This window comes from Thunnus albacares, chromosome 8 (genome assembly GCF_914725855.1).
Source record: "Thunnus albacares chromosome 8, fThuAlb1.1, whole genome shotgun sequence".
Classification (NCBI taxonomy): domain Eukaryota; kingdom Metazoa; phylum Chordata; class Actinopteri; order Scombriformes; family Scombridae; genus Thunnus; species Thunnus albacares.
Genome location: NC_058113.1, coordinates 21,304,084 through 21,323,550, shown reverse-complemented (window position 1 = coordinate 21,323,550; position 19,467 = coordinate 21,304,084). Strand labels below are relative to the sequence as shown.

The 19,467-nt window shown below is 45.2% G+C and overlaps 1 protein-coding gene across 2 annotated transcripts; it reads right to left on the bottom strand.

The window, feature by feature from the left end:
* Window positions 1-5,885: 5,885 nt before the first annotated feature.
* Window positions 5,886-19,118, bottom strand: atn1 (atrophin 1). 2 transcript variants are annotated; one of them, XM_044360059.1, is made up of 11 exons: window positions 18,519-19,118; window positions 17,519-17,633; window positions 15,365-15,502; window positions 14,763-14,864; window positions 14,284-14,403; window positions 11,242-14,090; window positions 10,851-11,067; window positions 9,199-10,708; window positions 8,108-8,275; window positions 7,757-7,937; window positions 5,886-6,643 (listed from the first exon to the last, which is right to left on the bottom strand). In XM_044360059.1, exons 3-11 carry the CDS (start codon window positions 15,389-15,391, stop codon window positions 6,610-6,612), a joined length of 5,208 nt encoding a protein of 1,735 aa, XP_044215994.1. In that variant the 5' UTR covers window positions 15,392-15,502; window positions 17,519-17,633; window positions 18,519-19,118; the 3' UTR covers window positions 5,886-6,609. The 2 variants fall into 2 exon arrangements, with proteins under 2 accessions (XP_044215994.1, XP_044215995.1); XM_044360060.1 differs by lacking the exon at window positions 18,519-19,118 and having other exon boundaries at window positions 8,132-8,275; window positions 17,519-17,790.
* Window positions 19,119-19,467: the final 349 nt, after the last annotated feature.

Sequence of the window (19,467 nt, the reverse complement as noted above, 5' to 3'; positions counted from 1 at the left end):
GGTACACAAGGTACAACTATTTTTGCTGAAAATATCCTTCCATCCTTCGATAAATGTAACAACAGCTTGAATCTGTTCATCATTTTGTTTGGCAGGTCACATTTATTTTCTTAATCTTAAACTTTTTTTCTGCATTTGATCATTATTGTTTTAACACACCGATGACAGTTAACAGGTAACAAATATGCATGACTGTTTGACTTTTTATGGGTTAAAATTGGACATAAATCCTCTAATGTTTCATCAACCCAGAGGTTAATACACAACATTGTAAGGGGACCCTTGTTTTAAAAATCCTCCAGCTGCTACTCTGCACTGACCATTTATAAAGTACATGAATGAGAGGCTGTTCATTTGGACCAATATGAAGTATCTGAATCAAAAGTCTTGATTCCATGGTTTGTACTGTTACTGCTTCTGCCATCATCCTGAGTACAAATCCATTGGTAAACCTAAACTATGGATATATTTGTTCAATTTCCATTAATCAACTTTTAATGGTATGGTATTTAACACTATAAATAAGTATTAGCCAACAATCATGTGTTCATACAACTGAACTGTTGTTGTTTAGTGACTTAGAGTGGCCGAAGCTGGACATTTCATCCATTTATCTATTACTTTTCGCTAAATTATTTCAACTGTTTAGCCATTACTTTTAGCTAAAATCAAATCCATAATTTCTATTTTTTTCAAATGAATTGAGCTACTCTACAATCTTTCCACGTACCACCCTGGGGTGCAGGGATCCCTGGTTGGATCCCTCGACCCATTGTTCTATTGCAAGAACATACCCCACTAAATCTATCCAGTCATTTATTTCTACACCTGCTTATTCTTACGGTTATGGGTTGCTGGAGCATCTCCCAGCGGGTGTTGGGTAGTCACCACTGACAGGTTTCCATTGTAGGGATGATGCAATACCCTACAGAAGTATAAAGTAATAAAAACACACAAATATACAGACTAGTATGCTGGAAAGACTCATCTAGCTTAGTTTACTTGGTGCCTTAGATGCTCCAGCGAAGACAAGAAAAACTTACAAGAGAAAATAATTTAATCCAGAGTTGGATCGTCCACACGGCTGAATTTGCAACAGACACAGATGTGACTACATCTCCAAATGTAGTAACACCCACAGCACATGAAGTTTACCAGTATAATAATTCTCTGGAGCTGACGGTGAAATCTCTCCATTTTCAGGCCTAGCGAGCTCACTTTTTATCATGGTTGCTCAGATGCTGGCAAACTGTGTGCAGCGAGCTACATCTCCCTGTTGTGTAGTGGAAGGAAACAGACTGCCCTGGTCTGGTTTTGGCTCTGGTCATGTTGTAGACGACTACTTAAAGATGTTCAGCAATGCTTCAAGATGATCCTCTGGGATAATCTTCACCAGGCTGGAATGGAGTGTGCAGGAGGTCGGAAGAGATTGATTGTCTGGGTGAGAGGGGTTGAAAAAGGCAACAGAGTCTGTTCCCAGCCAGCGTTTGCGCCACTTTGCAGTTGATCTGTTGCTGCTGCAGGCTGAGATGGCACTCTTGCAAATGATTGAGATGCTGGCAGATTTACTCAAGCAGAGGTTTCATTGACCAAGGGGTAAGTATCCCTCTGTGCAGGCCTCAGCAATTGCTACTATCTTCTTCAGGGATATGAGCGTTTAATTGAATGAAACAAGCAGAGGAGTTCAAATGTAAGACTGGAAATATAATATTGGAGATGGCAGTCTAATGACCTATTACAAATATAGTGTCTATTGTGTGAGCGAGACAGAAATGGGCCACAAGAGAAGAGAAGCAGATCAGCAGCCACTGTTGGGCAGGTGCAATAAAATTAAGGAGGCTTAGTGGTGGTCATAGGGCAACCTTTATGAAGTATGACAGGTCCAGTGGGACGCGAAAGATTACTGTAGAGCAAGAGCATCAGCTTGAGGATGCAGCAAAACAGAGACTGAATGAAAAGGAGAAGTGTAGAAAGCAAGATATTTTGCTAGAGGGAGCTGGTGTGGAACGGGGACCAAACCAAATAAGTCTCTGACATCAAACCCAAACATAAGATACATGACAGCGTGACTTGGCACAGTCTGTGTTACCATTTGGAGGTTAGAGCATAATATTTTAACATTTTATCTGAGTGTCTTTATGAATGATCCCGTTGTATGAAGAGCCAGCTTCACATTTGCGTGTTCTGTAGTTTTCCAAAAGACTGCTACCATTGTGAGGGCATTTGTGTGCTTTCTTTGGAGTACTAATGCTTTTATATACATTACCCTGCTTCACCTCATCTACTTATACACTTTTTACACTTACACTTACTTACAATTTACAATTTTTCATTTAGCAGACGCTTTTATCCAAAGCAACGTACACCTGAGGGCTGACACAACACAAGCAGGGATCTAGTCAGTAGAGATCAACACAAGTAAATGCCATAAAGCTAAGTTTGACGTAGATGCCAACAGGCAGTGCACAGAGGCAATGCATAGACTCATAGAAACAGATTTTTTTTTGTTTTGTTTTTTCTCTATCTTCAGTCCATCAAGTGCAGAGGTGTTCGCGAAAGAGCTGGGTCTTTAGTCTTTTCTTAAAGATTGAGAGGGACTCTGTGGATCGAATATAGTTTGGTAAGTCGTTCCACCACTGGGGAACTACAGAAGAAAAGAGTCTAACCAGTGACTTAGGGCTCTGTTGTGGTGGTGGTACTAGGCGCCTTTCATTGGCAGAACGTAGTGAGCGGGAGGGAGTGTAGACCTGAATGAGGGAGTTCAGGTAGGCAGGAGCTGCTTTAGTTGCTGTTTTGAGAGCGAGTGTCAGGGCTTTGAATTTGATGCAGGCAGCATCTGGGAGTCAGTGGAGGGATATCAACAGCAGGGTGACGTGTTGTTTTGGGCTGGTTGAAGACCAGCCATGCCGCCGCGTTGTGGATCATCTGCAGAGGTTTGAATGTACATGCGGGGAGGCCTGCCAGTAAGGAGTTGCAGTAGTCAGTGCGTGATATTACGAGAGCCTGTACCAGGAGTACTGCATGCTCAGACAGGTAGGGTCTGATCTTCCTGATGTTGTACAGGGCAAACCGACATGACTGAGCGATTGAGGCCACGTGAACCTTAAAGGTTAGTTGGTCATCGATCATGACACCCAAGTTTCAGGAAGACTTTGTGGGTATCAGTTGGGTTGATTCAAGTTGGATGCTGATGTTTTGTTGTATATAGGGACTGGCTGGGATGACAAGGAGCTCTGTCTTAGAGAGGTTGAGTTGAAGGTTCTTTCATCTATGCCAATATATCGGCAAGGCATGACAAGATCTGAGCCAAGACTGTGTGGTCTTCCGGCGAGAATGACAGGAAGAGTTTGTTATCGTCAGCATAGCAATGGTATGAGAAACCATGGGAGTGGATGATTGCGCCAAGTGAGGTGGTGTATAATAAGAAAAGAAGGGGACCAAGCACTGACCCTTGAGGAACCCCTGCGGATAAGCTGTGCAGTTTGGACACTTCTCTCCTCCAAGATACTCTACTAAAATATCCCCCTGAGAGGTAGGACATGAACAAGCAGAGGGCAGATCCTTAGATAACAAGCTCAGTGAGTGTGGAGAGGGGGATTTGGTGGTTAACTGTGTCAAAAGCAGCTGACAGATCTAGCAGCAAAAGGGCTGAGGATTGACCAGCAGCTCTGGCTGAGTGTAGTGATTCCATAACCGACAGGAGTGCAGTCTCAGTAGAGAGCCCCCGCTTAAAGCCAGACTGATTCAGGTCGTACAGATTGTTCTCAGAACAACAACAACAACAACAGGAATTTAGAGACTGGTTTAAAGACTGAAGTATTTTTGATGGGAAGGGTAGGAGTGAAACCGGTCTGTAGTTTTCAACCTGGGCTGGTTTGAGTGTAGGTTTTTTGAGCAGTGGGGTGACTCGAGCTTGCGGCGGGGATGCACCTGTTGTAAGTGAGGAGTTGATGATGTGTGTGACTGCAGGGTTAAGTGTGTGGGGATATGTTCTGTAGCAGGTTGGATGGTATTGGGTCCAGTGGACAGATAGTGGGATGAGAGTCCAGTAAAAGTTTGGAGACTTCTTCCTCGGTCAGAGGGGAGAATGAGGAGAGTATGGCCCTGTTAACTGAGTTGGTCAGGCTCAGAGAACTGGCTACTGATGGCAGAGACGTTATCAGTAAAAAAATAGGCGAATATGTCTGCAGTGAGCAGCTATCAACAGCTATCAAGGGCTCATGAATGATAACTAGATGTATAGCATGCACCAATATGTCAAATGTTTGGGCATTTTATTTGAGTTTGAAGCAAAAGAGAACATGTTATTTGGGGAACATGTTATTTATAGTTATAGTTTATTAGGCTTGCAAGACTTCAGCATAACCTCTTCTTCAGTTTTAATTAAATAAATGAAACCTTCCCAATGCAGATAACAACTGGTCTTGATTAGAAGTGAGTGTGTGACTTTAATTATCATTTAATAAAAGAAGGGTGATGATCTGTGGCCTTGTTTGTTTAATCTACACAAAATGGTATCACATGTACGACCAGTTAATCTGACAAATATTCCTTTGTAGTATTTTCAGCCTTGCTGCCTCTGCTGCCAGAGTTGAATCTGTTGTAAATGACTATATAATTAGTACCAGAAATGCATCATTCAAATTCATAACTTACTGGAGTGTACTTAAAAGTCCTGTGATTTAAACTCACCTGACACAGTGTATTATCGTAATGCACTGTCTCAACCATTTATATCTGGTACAAGTAGGTCAATATGAAAGAATAAGAATTATTGGCAAATATGTGTCCTAGATTTAAAAACAACAGCTGCTAATAATAACCTTTATTTTACATCCAAAGTTGCAATAAGACAAAAGGTTTTAGCAATAATACCAGGCCTATACAGAATCTCTTTCATCTTTCATCCACACCTTTCACAATGTCCTTATCCACCCTGGCAAAGGACTGATGAAGTGCTAAGAATATCCCCCAGATGTGATGTCACCAGAGGGGAAAATCAGATTTGTCCTGCTAGAAGATACTTTACATTATGTTGACACACTTATTCAAGGTGACTTTTAATGACACACAACCTACATACCAACTCACAAGCATGCCCTATATGGTGTATGTTTCACATACCGTAGCGTGCGTCACATTCAATATCACTATCCTGACTGAGATGGTTCTTCCAGATTAGGCTATCAATCATTGTCACTTCAATATGAGGAGGTTTTATTGCATAAAGATATGGAAAAGTGCTTTTTTTTAAGCATTTGGAAAACCTCCTGAGATAATTTAAATGGACAGAGTATATCATTAAAAATAAAAAAAGCTGTAAGATTGTAAAGTTAGTTTAACCAGATCTACATGTCCCAAATCTGCAGCCTAGCAGTGATTCTGTCTTGCAACGTGAAGGCCGCATTCACTGATCCGTGTCCGTTTGAAGGAGATTCCTGCAGCCGGACACGGTGAGAACACACACACACGGCCCTGAGCCTTCAGCAGTGTCCGTAAATCACACTCTCACAGCTCCTCCTTTCTTTCTCCTTTTCATTTCTCTCTTTATTTTTTTTCCTTCTTTTCATTTTTACAGTGCGGCATGGAATGCTCGCTCTACAGGGTGACTGGTGTTCATTGGAGCAACTCCACTCCCATGTCTCACACTCATCCCATGTGTCTCCTATTAGCTACACTCACCAAGAGAGGGAGGGAGAGACCGATGGAGAGAAAGAAGCAGAGTCAGAAAGAGAGAGCACGGGGGGAGGGGGAGAGGAGAGTGAGGAATTTGATATGCTTTGTGCATGAGTGACTTGTATAAAACAAAGACGGGGCAAATAGTATGAACGTATGTGAGATGGGGGAAAAATAGTGCACACATGAATACGCAAGAGACTAGCAAAAAAAGATTATAATTTATTTCCAGATTTTTTTGCCTTCATCTTGTTTCACAAGGTAAATTGAAAATAAAAAATAAAAAAAAACTGACTGCCATACCATGAAAATGTAAAAAAATAATACAAATAATATGTACTGTATATATAATTATATCATTATCAACAAACAGACAACATTAATCATAATAACAATACTATTGATCATAACATAACATTAAATTGCTGGTCTCATGCATATAGAACACCCCTCAGATACAAAAGAGGGGGTAATTACTAAAAATAGAACCAAAAGTTCCACCAGTTCAGAATAAGCGCCTAGCTACATGCAATGACATAAAAGAGACTCATGTACACATTCCTTCTGGCATCAAATATTTTACACATACTGTACTTCACTATTGCCGCCCCCATCTAATATACTGTACAGAGCACAATACAAAACAGGACTGGAGTTCAAGAACATTATGCAGGGAAGCGCTGGAGTCTGGATCTTTGACGTGGTGCAGTTAACAGGGACGGTGTGCAACATGTTCACGCCTTCCTCCTTCTTTTGTTAATCCTTCAAAAATCTTCCTGTTTTCTTCAGAGCATTCCCTGTCCATTAGTCCAGCTTTTGTTTTCAGTCTTTGTTCCTTCATTGTTTTCAGTGCTTTTCTTTTGCTGTATTTGTTTAATTTTGCGCATGTTCTCCCTCGGTTTTCCCCATGCTGCTCTTCGTCATGCCCCTCCCTCACAGGGTCTTGTCACTTTCTTTCTTCAGGTGACTAAAAAGTCAAAGGAGAAGCCATGTGAGAGTGAAATCTATAGTTTAGGCAGAGGTCAAAGATCAAGTTGACGTTGAATTTCATGTCACCATGTTTTACCCTCAAAATAACTTCTGTTTTAGACATATTTATATTTTCAATGCTTCATTTAAATCCATCAATTGCATTTAAGAACACAGGATTATAATATTTACGGAGCGTGTGTACATTCGTAGACACTTATTGCCAGACTACCCGTTACAGCTGAGATGTCAATTATAACCCACTACCGGTCAAGTTGTGAACACATTAAAGACTGCAAAATATCAGTTTCATGTCCTAGCTCAGTGATATTTGTTAGCAGGTACTGGTACTTATTAAATTTATAGAAAAAGCCCCAAAAACACAATCTCACCCATCTCTAAGATCCTCTTTGGCCTTCTACAAATCAAATCAACATCAGGAGTCTTATTCATTGGTGTTGTTTGTAGACTCTGATCACGGCTTTTTTAAAGGGTGATGAAAATGTAGTAAATCTCACATATGCTGCCAAAGTATCAGGTTCATTTTGTTCTTTAAGTGTTGGGCCTGAGTCGGGTTTGGGATTGGTTAATTTCAAAAGTAATTTTGTTAAGAAGTTTCTGTCTTTCTTTATCTTACAGGTCCAATCATGTGTGTCTATGCAAGTCATTTTCTGCAAGTAGATAAGCAGAGTGTAGTCAATGCACTGCATTAATTTGCAGACCTAACAGTCAGTAAAGGGGTGGCTGTGGCTCAGAGGGCTGGTGGTGCAATCTGCAGTTTATCCTGTACACATGTTGAAGTGTCCTTGGGCAAGACTGAACCCCAAATTGCTCCCTATGTGTGAATGAGGCAGATTGTAAAGCAGTTGGAATAAAAGTACCATATAAATTCAACAGTTTACTAGACGTTTAAAGGATGAAGTAAGGCAAAAATAAAGCTTTGGGTCTCTGGTTGGGTTTGGGAGTACCAGGTGATTTAAAGACACTGGGTTCAGGTCTTAGTTTAAAGACTGAGCAGAGTTCTTGGCACATATACACCAATAGTTTCTGGAACAAATTAATCTCTACTGCATGAACAGTGGCAGTTGCCACATACACAAAGTCTCCGTACCTGTAATACTCGTCCTGGGTGAGGGAGTGGTGGTGATGGTGATGGATCCACTGTTGTTCCAGGGCCAGTCTCTGGATCTGGAGCTCTGCGCTCTGGGCCTGCTGCATGGCCTGGAGCTGATGCGCTGCTGACATGGGACCAGTGAGGGAGGACGGCTGGGGCAGTTCACGGAAAGGAGCACCTGTTAACAAAACACGGTGGAAAAGAGGAGGAGCAGGTGGGGAAAGGAAAAGGCAAAAAGAAAAGGAGAAGAAGGGGCACTAAGGTCAATCATCAGCACCATAGTCTAAAAGTCTCTTCATAAACTTTGAGGACTTTAGAGTTTTTAATAGAAAAAAACTGAACGAGTACATGGACGAGGAGCCTTCTCCTCACCGAACAGCTGTTGGCGGAGCACCTCGCTGTCAGTGAGGGGGTGAGCCAGGATGGGGGTGCCTAGTGTGGCTCCTGGGTAAGGGAGGCGTGCCAAAGGAGACCCCGACGCCAACGGGTCCATCAGGGGGTGAACCCCGCCCGCCGCTAGATGCCAATGATGTAATAGGAAATAAAGGAGATATTTAATAGGAGTCAAAGCACCAGTTTGAACTGAAAACAAAGATGATACACAGAATTCATTGACATTATTGCTGCATTCAAATGATATCTGATTTTCAGCAACTCATGAACATCTTGGTAATATTCTAGTGAGTCGAACTAAGTCAGAAAATCAGGAATTCTACAAATTCAGTGAAAAGTGACATATTGTGCTCTTGTCAACTTGGAGAATTGAAGGACAGAGTCCTGTATGAACAGCAATACATCATATACAATTTTATTCAGTAAACTGAAGAGTAAAGTGAGCCAAACAAGCATACAAACTGTGGCATGTAGGTAAAAAAGGTTCTCTGCTTTTCCGTGACAAATTTTGGAAGAAATATTAAAGCTGTGTGTACAAACAATTTCCCTACATGTGAAATGTTAACATGCAAATCAAAACTTAAAATATGGATGAATTCTCATTAAAAAAAGACAAAAGCCTAAACCTTTAATATATTGAAAAAAACTAACTTTTTTGACTAAAAACTTTAGTTTAGTCATTTATAAACAGTATACAAACATTTTAAAAATGGTTTATTATGTTAAGTATTTGTCAACAATTATTACTAACATATTTTATAGTATCACAACTGTTTCTCACTGTATTGTCATTCATTATGTGTTTATACACCAGTATCCAGTTATGGATGCCCACAGGAAGAGTTATGGTTGCTGACAAATACATTAATAAACATTTATATCTGTTTACAACTACAAAATTGTATGCTATAAACCATTTATAACTGTTTAGACTTTGTCCCTATATACCATTAGCTTTTAGTACATTAGTCTCGGACACATCACATCTGTGTAATATGAAGGCAGGTGATATTGACAGTGGCAGCATTGTTAGTAGCAGTGGGTACCTGTGTCTTGCTGGTGCAGGTGAAGATGTGAGTGGATGTGTGAATGCTGGTGATGATGAGGCGTCACGTTTAACATCTGAAGACGCCCCATATTCTCTCCTCCACCTCCTCCACCTGTTCCTCCTCCACTTCCCCCTCCTCCACTTCCGCCACCTCCTCCGCTTCCTCCTCTTTCTCTCTCCCTCTCTCTTTCTCGCTCTCTGTCCCCAAAGGCCGGCAAGGCAGCTCTGTCTCTCTCCCTCTCCCGCTCTCTTTCTCCACTCCTATCTCGCTCATAAGAGGCGGGAGAGCGAGTGGGAGTGGGGTAGGTCTCAGAGGGAGTGGCTGGAGCCGGGGCTGGTGGCAGATGAGAGGACAGGGAGCTGGGAAAAGAAGAATGGGGGACTGGGTGATGAAGTGAGGCGGCATTGGAGGTCGGTGGAGCAGGTGGAGGAGGAGCTGGCGGAGGAGCAGCAGGGCCTGCCGGGGCTGGGGGGGCAGCTGGTGGCGCAGATGAAGGGTGAGAGGGGAGTGAGGGTGGGAGGAGAGATGAAGGAGGTGGATTGGACAGGGACTGAGGGGCAGGAGGGTTCGGAGGTCGAGTTACTGGGGCCAGAGTTGGGTTCTGGATATGTGGGGGGCCAGGGGGAGCTGGGGGCGGAGGAGTGCAATAGAGTGACACCTCATTAGCTCCCCCTCCAAGGAGCAGGGAGTGTGCATGTGCATGGGCATTGGCATGGGCATGGGCATGGGCATGTGAATGAGAGTGAGCAAGAGCAAGAGCTGCAGGATCAGGCATGGACCCTGGTGGGTAAACACGCTCATCACTCTTAAATTCAAATCCTGGCTTTATTCGATCCCGGTGTGCAGCCACTGCATGAGGAAAACCGACTCCTCCTAACCCAGCACCCCCAATTCCTCCAGGTACTGGGCCTCCTGCTACCCCAGCATGGCCCCCAACTCCTGGACCCCCTTCAAGGCTGCCACCATATAAAAAGCCCAAGATGGCTGCGGCTGTGGCAGCATCAGCTGGTAGGTGATGTGGGTGGCCTAAAGCGTGATTCTGGAACTGAGGAAGGAAGAATGAGGGGTGGACATGGGGATGGCCGTGGTGAACTTGTTGGTGATGTGCTTGTGCACGACTTGCTGCCCCGAGTGGAGACATGGCATGAGGGCGAGCGTACTCGCTCAGGGTTCTCAGTGCTGGGGTATCAGGGCCAAGATAAGGACCTCCTAAACCTATTCCGAGGGCACCCTGAGGGCCTCCAACCACTGCTGATGCCCCAGCCATAGATGGCAGGAGGAGAGAGTGGGGGATAGAATGAGACAGGGTGGGGTGGAGATGGTGTGCTGGAGGAAGGTGAGCATGCGGGTGTGAGGGATGATGCTGAGGGTGAGGTGGAGGGTGGGTGACATGGTTGCCAGAAGAGGAGGAGGACGACGAAGGGTCAAGGATAATAGAAGGTGAGGAGGGGAAGAAGAGAGAGGAGCCTTGGCGAGCCCCTGCAGCGGCGCTGGCATCCTTCTGTTGCTGCAGAGAAAACACGAAAACACAGTAAATCACATCTGCCGTGATCTGCTTCACTCCCCTCCCATTAAAGTGATCAGTTTAATCTACATCAAATCCATTAACTCTGACACGCTACATAATTATCTTGTTCAAATGTGCTCACCTGTAGATGTCGATCCAGTTCCCTCTCACGTTCACGCTCTCTTTCTCGTTCTCTCTCTTTTTCTCTTAAGTCTCTGGCCCGCTGCTCGACCTCCCTCCGGGCCCTTTCTATCATCTCATTCCTCTTCTTCCACAGTTTGGAGCCGTCCAGCGGAACAAAGAGGACATCACTACGGGCGCAGGAGTTCCCGCTGCCACGGTCAAGGACCTTGTGAAACCTAGAATCAAGTGACATAGTGGTGCAGTACATCATTATTCCAACCATCAGCAGTCAGTATCACCTCCATAATAATTATCATTACTGTTAATTACATCTGATCCCATGAAGAGGGACTTAACTGACTGACACATTGACAAACTCAATTATAATGATAACGCCATTCTAACTTTACCTTGCTGATTGACTGGCATGGATGGGAATGTCTACAGGCTTAGGTTCAGGAGAAGGGCTTCTCAACACTGGTGGTGGGCTTTCACTCTCTTCCCTTTCTTCGATTGGTTCTTCCTTGATGACGGGTGTGGGTGGCGGGCCTGAATCCGAATGGCCATCTCCACCAGGGAGCGATGAACTGGAGGAAGGAGTCGAAATGCTGTTGCTGGCAGAGTTACTAAGTGGTGGAGGTCCCTTTGGGACATTTTGAGGCGAGAGCGACTGGGAATTGGTATTGCTGCTGTTGGGTGCGCTACTGTTGCTATTGCTGTTGGCCATGTTACTGCCACTGTTCCCATTGGAGTGGTATGTTCCACTAAAGGGGGGGTGGCTGTTCAAAGTGCCATGGAAAGGGGAAGGCCGACATCCAGGTGAGCAGCTGGATGACACACCTGGCCCAGGAAGTGGCATGTTGGGTGCAGAGGAGGAACCAGGGGGAAAAGACGAGAAGCCTCCCATCTGATTTGTGGATGGGCTGGGTAATGGAGATAGAGGTGTTGGAGGAGTCTGGGCAGAGGACTGGTAGTGTGGGGGACGTACACTGGGTGCCATAGTGGATGGGGGTGGCTGGGTGTGGGAGGTTTGAGATGGGGGTAGAGGAGGCTGAGGTGGTGGAGGGGGATAAGGAGCATTTGGAGGGTGTCCATGATGGCCAGAAGAGGAAGAAGGAGAGAGTGCACGAGGTTGATTTGGACCTCCACGGTTTTGGTACAGAGCAGACTCTCGCAAGTTTGAGTCCCTCTCTCTGTCCCTGGGACCAGACTGGTAGTGGGGATGAGGTGGGTGGGGATGTTGGGTTCCCCCAGGCCCTGAATACTCTCGTCCAATGTTTGAAGTCACCCCAGGTGGACTGAGGTACTCTCGATTTGTGCCAGCGGAAGGAGGCGCCCCAGCATTAAAGTCCTTTCCTCCAGTGGGAGGATACTCTCTGTGGAAGTGGTCTGCTCCTGAAGAGGGGGTTTGTGCCTGGTCCATGGGAGTAGGGAAGTCCCGGTTGGTTGAATTTGGGGGATGTGGGTGGGGGTGTGGGGGCAGGGAAGAATGAGAAGAGTGGCTGGTGTTGTTTTGAGGGGACGCAGGTGGGTCTCGGTTCAGCATGGGGGTGACAGGTAGCCCACTGCTTGAACTTGGGGGGTTTCCTTGGGGGATGGAGTTGCTGTTTGGGTTACTGTTGCCTACAACCTCTCTTGTTTGGCTTCCAAACTCGCCCCATCTGCCTCCATCTTTGTCTCTGGGATGGCCCCCTCCAGCTCCATTGGGGCCAAAGTCTCTAGTCTGGTTTTGGTTTGGCAGAGGAAACTCCCTCCCTCCATCCCGTTCCCTTTCCCTTTCTCGCTCCCTGTCTCTGAAAGCTGGAACAAAGTCTCTTCTTTCAGGACCCATGTTAGTAGGTCCATCTCTCCCAGAACCTTGGAACTCCCGATTCTGACCCACTGACAGACCTCCAAACTCCCGGCCTTGGATGCTGTTTGGCCCACCCATCCCACCACAAGCACTATTACTATTACCCCCGCTACTAGTGTTGCTACTGTTGCCAATGGGAGCAGAGAACTCCCTGTTGAGCTCCCTCCCCCCACATTCCCCCCTCACTCCCCTCTCCCTCTCTCCTGCAGCCCCCCTCTCTCTGTCCCCTCCCCCTCCAGCGTACCTGGGAAGGTACTCCCTGTGGGGGTGGGGGTGAGGATGGGGGAGGTAAGAGGGGTGGGAGGAGGAGTGGCGAGAGGACGGAGGGTTGTAAACAGAGGGAAGTTGCTGCTGCTGCACTGGGGGCTGGTGCTGTGGTTGGTGTGGGTGGTGGTTGCCAGGGTAACGGGTGTAGCCCCAGCTCCCCTGGCAACCAGTTGCTGTGCCACCCTGCCAGCTGGTGGAGCTGTAGTGGTGAGGGTGGGTAGAGGGTTGGGCCTGAGGCTGGGACTGGGACTGTGGCTGGGGGCCGGTCTGTGGCAACAGAGAAGGCGGAGTGGACTGAGCCTTGTCCAGGAGTTTGTCTGCCTTCTCTATTTTGTCTCTTTCTGTCTTAACCTCAGCAGGCAGGTTTTGTCCCCCAAGCTCCAAGGGCTTCAGGGCAGGTGGAGGAGGAAGAGGGGGGGCCAAAGAGTGGGGAATGTTTGGACTGTTGTGGGAAAAATCTCCTCCCGAGATAGTTGTCTTGGTTGCACACTGTGTGCTGGCTTTGGAATTCATTCTGTTGCCACTAAGTGCACCGTCAACGCCTGTTGGTCCACCATATTCAACTTTACACATCAGTTTGGAGTCCAGGGAGAAATAGGACTTCCTCCCACTATTGCTGTCATTTGATGAATCCCCTGCTCCACGGAGAGAGGGAGTCAGACCAGAGGAAGAGCATGGAGTTGAGGGAGGTTTAAGAGAAGGACAGTCTTCAATTCGGGCATCCACATCTGGCTTTTCTCCATCTCCACACGAATCCTCCCCTCTCCCCTCTCGTAGCGCCCTTCTATCCTCTCCTGCCACCTTCCCTGCTCCTCCCTCTTTGACTTTCTCCCGTTCCCTCTCTCCTTGCTTTGGTGAGTCGGGGCCATCGGAATCAGAGTCCAGGCTACCCAGAGGGGAAGCGGAGAGACTTGGGGATGAGGAACGATTGTCCTGGTCTATATCCCGCCCACTGCTCAGACTACTGCTGCTATTGGCCAGGCTCCCTACAACTGAACTCCTGCTGCCCTGGGATTGGCCATCTTCATTATCACTCTCACGGGATTGGCTTGCAACTGAGGTTGGAGGTGGGACAGTAGAGGGAGCCGAGCTGTCAGTCGAGTGTGTTGATGTTGGAGGGTTTGGGGCAGAGGCCGAATCCTGACAAGAAAAGATCATTTGTGGATGAGGTAAAACTGTATTTTGAAAGGGTGGTAGTATTGTCGGTTTATATATTTGCAGAAGCAAAACATGTAGCTCTTAATAGATTAGACGGAGCCATTTGGATGATTTAGCTGAATCAAAGCTTTATAATTGCTCTTTATGTAACAGATTGATGAAATGTAACACAAACCTGAACTTTCTGCCTCTTTGGAGGAGACACAAGTTCCTCCCCCTCACTCTCTGATGAATCATGCCCTTGTGATCTGCGACTGAAGCGATTTCCAGCCAATTCCTCAGCAGCACCTCTTTGCTAAACACAACACAAGACTTTTAATTCTGTAGTGATGCTTTTGAATTCCTAATCGGCCTATGTCTGTTTTTAGAACAAAGACTCACTCGCAGGCACACACACAAAACATCAATGTCAAACATGAAACATCAAAGATTTCAAAGTGCTAAGCTGTAAAACACACTAACGAACAATACTGACAGTGCAAGGGTATGTCTGTGGCAATCGTACTGATGACTCATACACTGACAGCACACACACAAAATTCAATACACATAGACAGTTCTTTATTGTCCATGAGTCTAGTACTTGCATGCACACACATAAACTTATAGCCAAACACCAGGAAAAAAGAAGAGACAATAGAGGTAGGCTCTAACCGTCTGTCTATCGTTGCGTTCAGGGCGAGTGGGGCTGGGATGCGGGCGCCTACCCCTTCTCTCCTCACTTGCCCCCCGCCGTCGCCCACTGCGCATGGGCATCTGCAAAGCCCAAAGTCCGGTGAAAGAGGAAGGGAGGGGTTAGCATTAAATGTTAAAACAAGACAGGGCTACAGGGATAAGGTGATACGCATAAAGAAATAAGGAGATGTGTTGATTGTAGTAAAAATAGGGTTAATACAAGCCAAAAGAAAGTCAGGTTCGTTCAGTTCAACATGAAATGTAGCAAGGGCAACAACAAGTAGAGAATAAAAAGGAAGGGAGGCGAATAGAAGAACAGAGTAGAGGCAAAAGGACACAGAGAGGAGGGAGAAATTGAGAGAGAAAAAATATAAACATGGAATCTGTTTTTTAGACCACATTACTGACTCTCATAACCAAATAAATAATTTACATCTTAGTCACCCTGGCTATTCTGAAATGCTATCACATATTGAACTAATTATCTTGTAGTAATGCTCCCAAATTACTACATGCAAGAATTAGTCAGGTAAACAATGTCTGACTTCGCTGTGAAAAACAGACATGGGGCTTGCTCATACCGATTCTTTGTGTGTCCGTGTTTTCATTATTTCTTCTTTATAACGTCCATTTTACAACACAAGCCATTGCAGGGACATGAACTGGTTCCTGTTGCTTACTGACTGGGCTGTGTGTTACACCATGAAAGCTACCAAAACCTGTAAAGAAGCATAAACAAAGAAGGCATTAATCGGTCTTTATCTACACGGAAATCCTACAGATATTCAATGTTCAATGTTTTTTTCAAGAGAACTTGAATTCACGTTGGGATTGCAGTAATAAATTATACTATTTGCTATCTGCAAAACAGGCTAGTCTGCACCGTGTGGAGTTCAGGAATTTGTGGCATTATGAAAACATCAGAGTTTACAACTGAAAAAGCACTGTTTCAACATTTAAATTCCCAGCATGCTTCACACTGTATCGGCACAACTGCTTTTAGCTGCACTCAAAACAGTCCTCTCTCTGCCTTCTGCCTTCACAGCAGCCAAAACCCACTGGCACAATAACAGAATGCACTGGTTCAGTTCAATTGGGAACACTAAAGCAAAGATTCTGGGTGCGGAGCAGGAAAGATGCTTTCGATAGACTGTATTTTGAATAGCAGTCTGCAGAAGACAGAGAACTCTAGCAAACATCTTGGGAATATGGGACCACACCCCCCCCTCTCTCTCTCTTTCCACCTTCACCACAACAGCCCAAACCCACAGCCACTTGTGGTTAACCCACATGACCTGGTTATGGCCAGCAGAATCACATGCTTATTTATCTAGCAAGCCAGCCATTTGGGGAAAGTACAATGTCAAGATCCTTTATCCATTTGGGTGTGCCTGACAACATAGGTGGACTAATTGGCGAGGGCTTGTCTAATCCATTCATTCATGTACCACTATGATGAAAAAATGGCTCATGTATATTGAATGAGGATATAAATAGTGCACACCACTGGATGAAAAGAGATATATTTGGCTGAACAGCTAGTAATGTACATGCACACTCTACCATGCAGCCAATACATATAGCAGCTACACACTGATTTTTATGTGTGTTTGAGTCCTACTGTGGCAGGTAGGCTCATGTAAATCCTACACAGCAGCTTCACTACACATGGCTATGCATTAATTATTAGTGCATGCTGCAGTAACTGAGTCAATCAGTCTTAAGAATAAAATCTTAAATCACTGCACACATTTCATAATAGAAAAATATGGCACACATGTGTTTATAGGCTATTCGTTGTTTGCACAGTCGGCCTTATTACAGTATGATAGACATGACTAGGTTTATAACACAGGGGAGGAAAACAGTCAGTGTGCTGTGGGTTCTTGTATTCATAATGCATCTCAGTTACAGGTGGCAGCTACTGGCCTGTCAGTGGTCCACTGGCAGGTCCACGGCCATGGTCAGTAAACAACTAGGACGCAAATAGCACCAGCATACACCAGCATTAACATTGCATAGCACTGCACACACACACACACACACACACACACACACACACACACACACACACACACACACACACACACACACACACACACAAGCATTATCAACAAATTGACCACTGCATGTGATGCAAAGCAGCAGCATGCAGTTGCTCTGCTTACATCACCAGCGAGCGGGCACTGCAACGACTCTTTCTTCTTTTCTTTCCTGCGAATGTAATTGATACACATGCAGAGAGGAGACCGGCCAAAGCTGCCCTTACACAGCCTGCCACTGACTACCACGGCGGAACACAGTCCACCTACGACGGGGTCGGGAAGAGTCGGTGCTCAGCGGCAACATACATGTTCACAATCAGCAGAATGGATGCCTGTGCAGAGCTGTTTTCTAAACGCTGCACATCTTTAAAAAAAAAAAAAAAAAAAAAAGAAAAAAGAAAAAAAAAGAAAGAAAGATGATATGGAATGGCGAATCATGGCATTTCGCACCGGCTCTCCCTTTTCCCTTTTCCCTTTCCTCGCAGGAATGTGGGTGCGCGTCGTGCACTCTATTAACATTAATTCACCGGGACATAATTTAGCCATAACGCAGAGGAGAAGAGTGGGATGATAATTAACACACAAAGGGAGAAAAAATGGGGAGGGAGAAGCACAAACGTGGCCAGCAGTAGGAATAGCCCCCAACAAATGCAGAGTATAAGCATCCATTTTTTCCCCCGTTCTCCTTACCTATAATATCCAGCGATGCGTGCTCCCACTCTCACTCTCTCCCCTTTCCTTTCTCTCCCTTCTGTTTGGTCGTTTTATGTTGCACGCTGACACGCACACCTCAGAGCCCAGGCGTCTGTCAACAGAGGCTTGTGCTGGCTCATATTGCAACGGGGCTCCGATAATAACAATAATGCAGGAAAAGGGAAAAAAAATCTCTTTCTACTCGTTGCAGGGAAAAAAAACAGGGGTGCCAACTGAAGACTGTACAAATTGATGCGTACCCTCGCCTCTTCCCCACCCCCTTTCGCCCCCTTTTTCTTTTTTTGCCCCCCCTCCCTCCCCCACCCTACCTACTCCCCCTCTTCCTCTAAGACGACTTGCACTTTTTTTTTTTTTTTTTTTATACCTCTCTCCGGTCTTACAGTCACAATTTTTTTTTAGCGGAGGGGTGAGCCAGAGAGAGGGATGCACGTCGGGTGAGAGAAAGGGAGAGAGGAGAGGGCGTGATTTGCATAAGGAGAGAGGAGGAGGAGGAGGAGGAGGGGGAGAGACTGGAGGAGGAGGAGGAGGAGGTGGAGGAGGAGGAGGGAGTAGTGAGGCAGGGAGAAGGAGGAAGAGAGGCGCAGAGAGAGGGCCAAAACTCTGAAGAGGGAGGGGATCAAGAGGGAGGGTCTCTCTCTCTCTCTCTCTCTCTCTCTCTCTCTCTCTCTGTCTCTGTTGCCTAGTCTCTCCAGAGTCACCTTTACTGTATGGAAAGGCTTCAGACTGAATAACTAGCTGTTTGCCATTATTTCACCCTAAAGAAAAGAGAAATGCTCCACTATATCTTTGTTCTTAAAGGCCTTAAAACAAGCTGAAAGGTATATTAAACAGGAAATACACTAAAAATGACAGTATTTTAATGACAGTGTCAACGACTTAACAAAGAAGCCCCCCCAACTCGTTTAGAATAATTAAACAATTCATAAAATTTAATCGTGGCCCCTGTAATGTTATGTGTCTGTCTGTCTGTGGAAACCTTGCAGCGGTGTGTCCAGTCAAGCGGCTCTGCAGACCTCCTCCTCCTCCTCTCCTGTCGTTCCCTGCCTCTCTCTATCTCTCCCTCTCTCCCTCTCTCTCTCTCACTCTCTCTCTCTCCCCCCTTCACGCAGCCCCCTGTCCCGTCTCCTATTGTGTGGTAACCATGGCAACCCGGCCGGAGACTGTGCCCGGTGCGCCTGCGCGGCTCCAGCCTTCCTTCATCATCATCAGCAGCAGCCCGAGCACGACTGGACGAACCGGGCCCACGCCGCGCTCGCGCTCCCTCTGCTGACGATTTAACTGCATGAAATCACGAAAAAGCACAATGTAACTGGCTAAAATATCTATTATGTAGTTATTTTTCCTCCTTTTAAATGTTGCTTTTTTGTCATTTGGTGTTTTATATAAATAGTATTTTTTCTTTCCATATAGAATTCATTCTTAGACAATTCTTCTTACACCTTGTAAAACCACTTGTCAGGTCATTAAATTTAAATAAGCATTATTTAAACCTTATGTTTATGCTGTCTTTTGATAAGGTGGAAATACTTTCTATGTTACACTACATATTCTATTTTTGTTATTGTTTTTGTTGTCTTGTGGTGGTCATTTACACTCCGCATCTTGTAGTGTGCAAGTGACAATAAAAATCTTGTAATACTATGTGTTATGTGTAGCCTATAATAAAATAGCAATAATAAGAATAGTTGCTGCATTGCTGCTCCACCCCTCAATGTTATTTTACAGCAGGTGTTCTGTTTGGATTGTATCGTGTATTTTAACCTTTGTGCCTCACTTTCAAAAAGTTGCACTGATGTTGTGTCAAAACACGTCCATGAAAATATTAATATTATTTTCCACTTTCACTGAGTTCAATCTTTTAACCAACTTCAGCGCTGATTATCACTACCAAATATTCATTAATTTTCAGAGTTTTGACCCTTAAA